Source organism: Parasteatoda tepidariorum, chromosome 11 (assembly GCF_982258835.1).
Source record: "Parasteatoda tepidariorum strain Cologne lab strain chromosome 11, Ptep-v5.0, whole genome shotgun sequence".
Lineage (NCBI taxonomy): Eukaryota > Metazoa > Arthropoda > Arachnida > Araneae > Theridiidae > Parasteatoda > Parasteatoda tepidariorum.
Window position 1 is genome coordinate 439,301 of NC_141765.1, and position 12,378 is coordinate 451,678.

The 12,378-nt window shown below is 29.7% G+C and overlaps 1 protein-coding gene across 1 annotated transcript in view; it reads right to left on the reverse strand.

The window, feature by feature from the left end:
* Positions 1–12,378, reverse strand: part of stnB (stoned B) — a 59,258-nt gene that overhangs the window by 17,020 nt on the left and 29,860 nt on the right. Inside the window, exon 5 of the mRNA XM_016059469.4 lies at positions 4,132–4,300. Within this exon, the coding sequence (XP_015914955.3) occupies positions 4,132–4,300 (169 nt within the window). The remainder of the gene's footprint in view (positions 1–4,131; positions 4,301–12,378) is intronic.

The window sequence follows — 12,378 nt, forward strand, 5'->3', positions numbered from 1 at the left end:
CATAGGATTCTGATTATTTCTTCTTGATTATATTATATAGATTATTATTTTGATTAGTAAAATTTCTCTTAAGATGGGCCAGTTTTAAATTCACCCCATCATAATCTACGATCGAAACTTGACTAAATTTATTGGTTTTTCTGAAATTAACAGTGGAATTGAATTATAGTAAAATTTGGGGGCCATATTGGAATTTCCGAAAGAGATCCGAAGTTCGGCATTTCGTCAGTCCCGTGAGTGTCGGATTTAGGGTCCTATTCTTCCTTTTCTGTTCGCTCAAATTACAATTGCCAAGGCGCTAAATAGATTTCTAGCTTGCGATTTTTCCTTAAGCTGGGGGTGGATACAAGATGCATACCTTTTAAATTTTCTCCTTATGCGATGTTTTTTTAAAATTATTATTTCGTTTATTTATTTTCTTACAGGCTGCTGCCGAAAGTTTGCTAAGAATTGGCGATGTTCTGCAGCAGATCGCGATATGGGCGAATATTTCGTCGACTTCGCTATTAATTTTTTTAAATAGTCTTTCTCTCAGAAAATTATTCTATCTTAAATAACTTTCCTTGACTAATTTTTTTGCTACTAAAAAATATTTCGTCGGAAGCGCTGCATGTAGGAAAAAAACAATTTTTTTTCCAATAGCGCCGCGGCTCTTCCGCCGAAAAATACGGCATATTACTTTAGTAAGTATATTTTATCACTCTAGTAGAACAAACTCTAAACACTATCTAGATTTTCTTTTTCTACAAAAAAAAAAGAACGTAACTTTAGTAGAATATAAATCTCAAGTTGAAAAATTGAAATTTGACCTTGAATAACAAATATTCTCAGAATCCAATTTTACAAGATTTTTCCTTAAACTTAAGAGTACTTTTTACATTAGTTAACCAAGCATTCTGAATTCAACAAATTTTGATGCAGTATAAAAGACTTATCAAATTTGTAGGATTGCAGGTTATTGATTTTATTACTGTTAATAAGTAGACTATCTATGTTGGTGAACTTGAGGCACAACATTCCCTTTCAAAATATTGAACCAGAATCAGAAGACAATGACTATTCAGGGCATTAGAATAGGTTGGACAGGAAAAGCCCAACAACATTTTAAATATGAACAATAAAAGTCAAACTATCCAGAATTTGACTAACTGGAATTACGGGAAATTTCAGATATAAATTTCTTAAAAAATATAAATAAGTAACTATTAGAATATTTTAGTTTATTTTCACATTATCTTTATTATTTTTCCATAAGCAGCAATTCTCATATATCTTTGTTTTTCCTTATGGGGCAGCATTTTTCAATAAATATTATACTATGAAACAGTGAAAAATTCGGCAATAAATAATAAAAATAAATTGTGCTATTTTATAGCATTCTTCTTTTGTACATTGTTTCCATTTTAGTTTTTTATTGACAATTTTAATTATTTCTATGAACAGTTATTTTACAATTCATTTTTATTCCACAATTTCAGTTTTATTTTTTATAGACTAATTTATTAATTTTTGCAGACAATTTGTATAGTTTTCCCATTTATATCATTATTAATTTTTGAAAACTATTGATTGCAATTTTTTTAAATGTGGAATTTTTGGCAGAAAATAAGGTAATATTAAAAATTGAAATTTTCAGAGCTCAAATATCTGGAATTTTCACTTATCCAAAATTTTAAAATTTCCTGCATATTTCCGATAGTCGAACTTTTACTATACCATCCTCATGATCTTAAGAGTTAACCTAACAATCTACCAGATTAATTTACGTCATTTATATTGTCAATCTTGATGCGGAAATTAACTGTCCATGTTCTATGACAGTACATGTGAAAATTGAAGAGCATCAAACTACTCAACATTATTGACGATAAGGAGAAAGATTATAATTTGTTTGTCAAATAAGACTCTTTATTTTTATGTTAATAATTTAAGGACTAACAATAGATATACTTTGATATATATATTCTTAATCCTAGTCCTATCTGAAAATGGAGAGTTTTGGAAAACATAGGTAAGCATCTTCTGGTCTTAATTGAACTAATGAAATACAAAAAAATTTGTATTCTTGGATCTCAAAATCAAACTTCGGTTTTTCTAATGATTTTGAATGGTAATCAAAAGAGAAGAGAAACAGTCCCTTCAGTTAAGTAACTTCTAGCAATTCTACTGCTAGCAATATGGAACATCACTTCCCTTTGTGTAGTAATTCATCAGAGATTACTGCACTATATCCTAGTACTTTTTTCCACACTGATCATCCTGTTTATTGTCATCTGGAAATTAACTGTCCATGTTCTATGACTGTACATGTGAAAATTGAAGAGCATCAAACTACTCAACATTATTGACGATAAGGAGAAAGATTATAATTTGTTTGTCAAATAAGACTCTTTATTTTTATGTTAATAATTTAAGGACTAACAATAGATATACTTTGATATATACAGTGAAACCTCCTGTTATGGACACTCCTGCAAAACGGACGCCTCTAAATACGGACATATTTTTAATTCCCCGGGAATCTTCTATGAATAAACCATTACGTACATTCTCCGCAAAGCGGACACTCCCGTAACCGGACACGGACAGTCATTTTGATCCTGTAACGTTGTTTTTTATCTCTACAAACCGGACACTACTTTTTCTAAATAAATTGCAAGATAAAAAAAAATGCAACTTTTCACCATTTTTAAAGCATGTAAATAAAACTTTTTGCCTTATCCATAACTAAAAATATTGTTAAGCTATTTCATCACCGAAAAATCAATCTTTCTCCTGTCACCTTGCCTTATCTTCGTAGAAGTAGAGAAAATGGTACTGCACTCCTGAAATAATTCGGACATCGGCATCTTTTGATCTTTTCATCTGGACCACACAGGTTATGAGACCTCTCAAGTTGAAATGACTTCTCTCAATGCTTCTTCCCCATTGAAAATTTCTTTAATTTTCTTATCAATTTGAAGACTGTATTTAATACAACTGGGGTAAAAAAAAGAGAACAGAAGTATAATCTTTGAGGTGTTTATATAAATGAAACATTTATTCAGACACTTGATGGCTGATCAATTGTGAATAATCATCTCCATAGGTTCTCATGACTTACAGGTATGCATTACTTTTTCTTTGAATCATGGGAGGTTTATTTTCCAAGAAGGTATTAACCATGTTCCCTATCAAATGATAAGTAGGTGTAAGGGGGATGTGAACCTAATAATTGAAACGGACTGAGGACAGTACGCTCCTATTTGGTATCATATGTCTAACTTGAGTATCTATGCTAATAGGAAAATTATATTTATTTATCTGTAGCTACATCCAGAATTATGTATTTATATCAAACTTCTTTATATATTCTTTTTTATCTTTCTTATTGTTTAAATAAATATTCTTGTAGATATTTACAGTATCCTTGTAGATATAATTATTTCTACATCTTTGAGAATATTCAAAAAACAATTTACGGTGTTAAATTTCGTTATTAGGGTACCCTTCCCGTAAACGGACAACTCTCATAAACGAACAAATTTTTTGGTCCCATGAATGTCCGCTTAACGGAGGTTTCACTATATTCTTAATCCTAGTCCTATCTGAAAATGGAGAGTTTTGGAAAACATAGGTAAGCATCTTCTGGTCTTAATTGAACTAATGAAATACAAAAAAATTTGTATTCTTGGATCTCAAAATCAAACTTCGGTTTTTCTAATGATTTTGAATGGTAATCAAAAGAGAAGAGAAACAGTCCCTTCAGTTAAGTAACTTCTAGCAATTCTACTGCTAGCAATATGGAACATCACTTCCCTTTGTGTAGTAATTCATCAGAGATTACTGCACTATATCCTAGTACTTTTTTCCACACTGATCATCCTGTTTATTGTCATCTTCAAATTGATAAAAAGTGGAAACTGAGGGCAAAATTAGATATAGCTTTAAAATTTGTCCAAGGAAATTTTAAAGCTCCCCCAGACCAAAAATACAATATTTCTTATAAAAGGACATCCTCGCTCTAAAGTCCTGGGTTAGAAGGCTAAATTATGCATGTGTATCTATGACTGCCAGTTTCTGAAAACACACCTATACACATATACATAAAAGGTTACATTTTTATATAAAAGAGCTACAAACAATCATTACTTTATGACACGATTCTTATAAAATTCATCTTGAATGACACATGCGTGGAACTCGCAATCTTCTAGCCGAATCCATTCTTCTGTAACAACTGGAATGATATCATAACGACCCACTACTTCTTTCCCTTGACGTATAATATCATTTAAACCTACTTCAACTGATGGCATTCCTAAAAAAATAGATAATCATTAAAATTATTGTAAAAAATTAATAAAACTAACATTTATTATATATTCATAAGTGTTTTAATTAAACCAATTCTTGTAAATGCTTGTGTTTTCCTTTACTATTTATTTCCTTGTCTTTGTTTTAAATTTTGGTTTCATTGAAAACAGCTAAAATTCCTTTTAAAATTTTGATTTTATTTCAGTATCTCCTATTTAATTTTTAAAAAAAGTAACTTATTTCACTGTCACTATCCTCAGCAAGAATAGTTACACACACAACTCCATAGCATTCCTCTCTAACATTTCAAGAACAATTGTTTTACAATATGAGAAAGCTTCTTCAAGTTCTCATGTTTCTTCTTTATCTCACAAGCTCTAACAATTTGGTAATACAGTTTCATGTTGTTCGCATTATTTTTAACAACCACTGCATTGATAATTCTGAATAGAAGCTATCTCTTAACATCGATCACATAGTCAGAGTTCTGGAAGAATCCGTTGTTCGGAGGTTTTACTGTCTAAAAATTTCTGATGCATCAAATAAATATTCATTGATCTAACTTTCTTAAAATTCTTTATAAGGATCAGATTATTTATGAAGAGATTTTTAAAATGATAAAATAATTAGAAAAAGTAGAAGCAACAAGATTTTTAAAAGTATTAATATTTATCAAAAAGAAGCTTTTCTGTTGTTACAACTTAATTTACAGCTCCACCTCATGCAGGTGAAATATAATGTATGCAAGTGAAATATAACGTAGGGCAAACAAGTGAGTTCCAGTTGCTGAACCAGGGGGTTGAAGAGGGTGGCTAGCCTTTTTGCATATGTATTTCTTACTCATTTATCAAGGAGAAGCTTTTCTGCTGTTACAGTTCCACCTCATGCAGGTAGGATAATGTGGATACAAAAAGTGATGACTTCCTGTAAGTGGACCAGGTGGTTGTCAAAGGCAGCTACTCTTTTTGTGTATACATTTCCACTTTTACATTATTGATTGTTTAATAAATTTTACTAATTTTAACTTCTTATCTTTATTTCAATCTTGATTTCATTTACCTTTAATAACTCCATGTACTTTCTTTTCTTTAAGTTTTTTTTTTATTTTTAAAACTAAACTGTTTTTTTTAGAGAGTTAAAGATCTTTGTAACAACTGTTAAACTGTAAAAAGAGAATTATTCAGACCAAAAAGTATTTCATAGTTGTAATTTCATACAGGATATTTTTTATATTGCTTTTATAAAAACTTAACATATTATAATGTTCAGAGTAAATATAATAAACATTTAACAAAATATTTTTAGCTGAACAAAAATCAAGATTTTTGAAGGAACTCTTAAAATTTCAAGGAGCAGTTCCTTTAAACATTTCCATAAAAGTTGCATTAGAACGGAATGTACGGTCAATTTTTGCTACTGTAATTTTGCTGAGATACAAAACAGCGTTTATGATTAAAAACATTACATTTTAGTATTGCAGCGTATCTAATGGTGCGACTTATCTGGTGATTTTTCTTTTACTTGAGCTTAAAAAATTCTAGTTTGTTGAAAGGATTATCCATAATTTCATTACTACTCTTCCTCTTTTTAACTTTTGCCTTGATCTATTCTTATAATTTAGGATCCATAAAAATTTAAGGAATTAACAATGCTGGGGGAAAATAGTTTGCATGAATGTAACGATAGCGCAGCAGACACTCTCCTTTTCAACCAAAACGTCGTTACTGAATTCCTCCCCACTACCACCTCTGGAATAGTCTCTTACAAGGATCAACAAAAGTACAATCTCTTCTCCCCCTTTAATCCCACTTTTAGCTGAAGGTCAACTTCATTATTTTTACTTTCGGAAATGTACAATTTTTAAATTTAAACATTCGAGTAAAATGATGCAACATGATGAGCACATGGATAAAAGGAGATGGCTGATTTTAGTAAGTCTACTTTTTCCCATTTTTTTTTCTTTTGCTAATTTAAAGAAAAATCATTTCTGTTTATTTATTCAATATTTAACCTTCCTGGCGTATCTCAGGCATGATTTCTATACTAAAAACAGCTTGCCCAAGCATTTTCGGGTTCATGTTCTGTCCCTGGAGCGGCGAACCAGAGTTTTTCTCAACCAGAATATTTCCTTCCACTTCTACCTCCTACTGCTCACAAATTGAGAAGCATATAAGTTGTCATCGTAAATCACTCACTGTGCTAGAGCATTTCTGTTTGAATAGATTTAAATAGTTTGTATTCTTTTTTACGTTTGAACCCTCTATTCAAACCAAAAGTTTACCTTTAACAAAGAGATCATTTTTATTTTCTCCCCCCCCCCCAAGGGTGGCACCAGACTCTGCCCGACAAGGGGTCAAGTCTCTCCCGACAGGGGGGCTCAAACAAATATAAGTTCAAAATATCTAAATTAAAACGAATTTTATACTTTACATTTTTTTCTCACATCATTTTTTTCAAGTGTGTTTCTAAAATCACTAATATTGATACTATAATGTGCAGATTCCTTTTAATGTAAATTTAAATAAAAAAAAATTTCTGTTATCGATGTATTTTGTACTGTATGGTGCAATTTACCATACATTGCAAGCGTAAAAATTATTTCTGAAATGAAGAAAAATAATTTTTCAAAAAAATTCTACGCTTCTTACTCTCATAACGCAAAAATTATTCGTTAATAAAAATTTGAAATTTCATGGACATTTAACAAAACATTTAAAGAACATTTTGATTTCAAATTTTATTTTTATATGCATCGATTGGTTTTTGAATCATTTAAATGTTTTGCAAATAAAGTTTTAAGTACATTTTTTGCATCCACGTATTCTATCTGAAGATATCATGCCCCGTTTTGAACGAACTTTGAAATGGTTATGCTCATAAAATTATAAAATTCGATTTTTTTTTAATTGTTAGATAGCATAATTTTACGGACAAAAAAAAAAGGCTATTTTAATCAGGGGACTCGATGTTAATATATATTGTAAATAAATACAAAGAGACCAAGCACGTATAGTTTTTTCATGGGGGGGGGGGGAATTTCATGATTGAGGAATTTATTATCTAGATGTAATATAATTAAACCAGTGACATACATACAAGTAAACTCTTTTTGATTTTCATAAAATAATCTAATACAGAAATTTTCTCGGTAAGCTTCATTTAAAAGCTAAAAATCACAACCAGTGATCTAAATGAAGATCAAAATAAAGACAAGCCATAAACGTCGTTGAACGCTTCTCTTCGATTGGGAAATAAGCGAAATTCAAATAAAAAGAACATTAAAATAAAACCACCGTTACGTGGGTTGCTATTTATATTTCTGGCCTTGGCAACAGTAAGTGTTGCTAGGCGACCGCAGACGATTTTAATCGAAAGTTTGATATTTTTAAACATAAATTCAGCAGACGATTTACCATTATAGCTTCATTTGTGTTGTTGACAGTAAATTGAAAAGTTCTTCTCTTTCAAAAAATGGAATTGAATCGTGAACATTTTCGTGCCATTATTTTTCATAACTTTCGACGTGGATTGTCAAGACAAGAGTGCTTTGATGAACTTAAATCTTTATTCAGCGATAAAGTGCCATCCTACAGCACTGCAAAAAATTAGTATAACGAATTTAATCGAGGTCGATGTGCGATCCAGGACGAATCCCATGCAGGTCGTCCAAAATCCGTTGTTGTGCCAGAAAAGATCGATGCTGTGCGTGAACTGATAAAGCAAGATCATCATGTGACATACTGTGAGATAGAGGCGTCTTTGGACATTAGTATGACTAGCATCAATAAAATATTGCATGAACATTTGAGCGCAAAAAAAAAATTTCGCGTTGGATCCCGCATAATCTGACAAACGCTCAAAAAAAGGCTCGTATCGATTGGTGCAAGGAAATGTTGGAAAAATACGTTCAAGGTACATCAAAGGCTGTGTATAACATCTACACAGGTGACGAATCATGGATCTATGCATATGAGCCGGAAACAAAACAGCAGTCAACTGTATGGGTCTTCCAAGACGAGGCAAAACTAACAAAAGTTCGAACTAAGGTAGACAACGTTAAAGAGCACAAAAATATTATTAAAAGCAGACAGCTGTTTCGGATGCTCAAAGGGCAACCTTCATCAGTGCAACGGCTGTCTACTTTAGTTTGTATTTTAGCACAAAGGTTGCCCACTTGTGTATTTACTAACAAAAGTTGTTCGAGGAAGAAGCACATCGAAACAAATTATTGCCTGTTTCTTCGGCATTAACAGTCATGTGGCAACAGTGGCGTTAGAGCAACGCAGGACGGTCAATTCTGAATGGTACACCACCATTTGTTTGCCAGAAGTCATCGGAGAAATTCGAAAAAAGCAGAAGGACAGGCGAATCATTCTTCATTATGACAATGCGAGCTCTCACACATCGACTCAAACAAAGGCATTTCTGACGGAGCGAAAGATCGAACTGATGGGTCATCCGCTGTACAGCCCTGATTTGGCACCCAATGACTTTTTCTTATTCCCACACATCAAAAATAAATTACGTGGACAACGATTTTCGACCCCCGAAGAAGCGGTTGATGCATTCAAAGCGCATGTTTTAGAGTCACCTCAATCGGACTGTAAAAAGTGCTTTAAAAATTGGTTCAAACGCATGCAAAAGTGTATTGATCATCATGGAGAATATTTTGAAAAACAATAAAACCAATTTCGATCCTACATATTTGTTTTTTCATTATTAGGCCAGAAATATAAATAGCAACCCTCGTATTGTCAAAAATTGACGTATAAAATATCAATAAAAATTCATCTGTTCACCGCAAATTATAATGCGTTTAAGCAGCCAAAATAATATATATATAAAATGAATTCTTTACAAAGTAGAATACATGGGTAATTTTAAGAAAATACGACACATAGGAATTTTTTTTTTAATTTTTAACCTTTTGGATTGGAATACTATATTTCTTTTAAAAAAAAAACTCGTTTATTAAAGTAACTCTAGTTAATGCCTTATAGAGAGCAATGTACAATAGTTTACAAGCATTTAGCAGTTTGCAATTATTCCTTGGCATTCAAGTGCCAGAAAAATTACAATTTATAATTTTATAGCTTTTACTTCCATGTTCCATTTCATTTTTAGTTAGTCTTTGTGCTATTAATCTCAAAACTTTATTAAACAGTTCAGATTGAATAATATAGTTTATATTAATTATTTAGAGAATGCAGGAAAATAACAATGCGTAAAATCATTCCAAAAAGCTAATAATAATGGTGTTAAATAAACTTTACAAAAAAATTTCATTTTATTCTATGATATCAGATTTCAATAGCAGTTACATTAAATTGTCGCATTTAACGAAAATTACTCGTAGATATATATACAGTACACTCACAGAAGTCGGTAAATGAATGTATCTTCGCACAAATTTTTCTTTTTCTTTATTTCAATAATATCCTGTTAAACTACATTATTGAATAGAAGGTGTAAAACTTTAATAATGTAACAAAAAATTATTAATAAATGAAAAAGATATACAGCACAAGAAAAAAAAATTAGATACAAAGCCTCAAAATATTTCGTAAATAAATATTGAATGAAAAAATCCGTGTTTCGTAAGGTCACTGACTATCAAATTTGGATATCAATAGAGTGGCAGCGCGCATTTTAACATTTAAAGAATTACTCATCACACTAAATTAAATTTAAATATCAGAGAAACAATTAATTCTTTTAAATTTGTTGACTTTAAAAACAACGTTTTCGTTACTTAATCAGTATAACGCATTATGTGTTTAAAAGTTTTATACTCATACACACAAATATTGTATATATATATAGTTAAGCAGCGTTGAAATATATATATATATATAATATTCTTACCATTCTTAATTAATCTTAATAATCATTCTTAATCTTAAATGTTTGTATCATGTACGTCAATTATGACTTTATGATATTTTTTTAAAGCAATTTCTACTTAAATTTCATTTTTAAGAGAAATAGATGGTACCCCTTACATTTTTAAGAATATTAAAACCTTTTCCGAAACAAAGATTTTTTTCATTAGTTTGTGTTGACGATAAATCCTAATTAAGGAGTTGGATACTTCAAGTCAAAGCATAAAATATCTTTAAACTCTTGGAATTAAAGCATTATTTTAAAGCTAGTTTACTCTTTTATTTAACTTGATTTCCTTTTTTATTCAGTATCAGACATAGTTTAGTGCAGGGTAATTATTGTTAATTTTATTTGCTTACACTGTTTACACAAGATTTTGGTTAACAAATAAAAATAATGAGATCATTTATGAGAAATTGAATGCGATTGCAATGATAAATTTTTCATATCTGTTTCGTGATTCGTTTTTAAGTGATCTGAATTTTAATAAAATTTTCCTAAGTTATATATATATATATATATATATATATATATATATATATATATATATATATATATATATATATATATATATATATATATATATATATATATATATATTACTGCATGTATAATCACTAAAAATAAGTATTAAATGCATATTTTTTTTCTCGTTTAGTTCAGAACTTATTGTTACAATCTTAATTATACGGATAATTTATGAATTATGTTTAATTTATTATTACAAAAAATTTATTATTGGTTAATAATTTTTTTCATTTCAGATTAGAAACTCTTTGCTACTATTCTGATATTTAAACTGATATTATTTAATAAGTGGATGTGAAGGTTTCCTGTTAATCTGTTGCGTTAGGATAAAATATTCATAATTTTCTAAATTTCAGTTGGCGTATATTTTTTTAAATGATATCCTCGCAAGGTCTATGCATATAATAGCTAAAGAAAAAGGGATTTCGACTCTGCTATAAATATGTATGAAATTAAGTAGACAAAAAAAAAAATTTTTTGAGCTGATTGAAATCATTCTTAGAAAGTACTGAATTCTTTTTTAATTAACAATTTCAGTAACTTTTTTTGATAATTTAAATGTTTGTTGACCTTTGTTTTAATTTTATAAAACTGTAACATAAATCGTAATTTTGATTATGCAACGAAGTATTATAGTTAAAAATTTGTCAATATCATAAGTAACTTCCCTTGCATTAAGATTCCAAGAAAGGATACTAATAGAAAGTTTTTTTTAATTTTCTAAAAAATACTTAAACTTTAAGTTACACTTACACATTTATACTAAGATAGTTTGAATGATTACTTACTCTCAGCTATTCATTTATGAAATTTTTGTGCTTTATTATGAAATTAAATGTAATATAGACATTTCAATTTTGACTGAATTATAATAAAGTTGTTTCAATTTTCAGTTCACAATTTCAAAAATTTTTTAGTCCGATTTCATAATCATAAAATAAGAACGAAAATTGGGAATTAAACATAAAATAATGCATGAATAATCAAATTTGGTAAATAAATCTATTTGTTGTACAGTTTAAATGTTACATATATGCGGAAATATAAAAGCATAAATTGATTTAATACAAATATTTGCTTACCTCCAATATTTTTTAAGTTCTTTTTATCGCCAATAAAAGATCACGTTTTATTTACAGGAACAGAATTACACAATACAAATTGAAATTAACGGATGAAATTAACAAATAAAAATTAATCAGAAAGAAAATGTGAAAAGAATTTTAAATAGTTAAATGCTACATTAAACAATAAGAAAAATCTAAAACGAAGCCCTTTTAGGATGAGTGTCAAAGACAACGTTTCTAGACAGAATGACCGAAGAAATTGCCAAGGAAGTTTTATGCCCTGAAAAGGTTAACATATATATGCAGTCCTAGAAAACCAAGAGAATTCTTTGTTTGAGGCATGTATTTTACAACCGTAAATAGGATCTGTGTATAGCCGATATTTTAAAAAGTAGATGAGATAAGATCATTCCAAGAAATGAAGAACATTTTCCTTAAGAGTAATATGAGCTGGCTGCTTTTCTGAGGGGAGAGCTTTGTGGGTGGTAAATCAATGAGGAACGGGATGGAGAGAAGCGTTTATTGCTCTCTCGATGAATGGGCAACAAAGAGGCAGGAAGGATTATTTTATTTCTGTGACAGACTAATAAAAGCCTTAAAATAA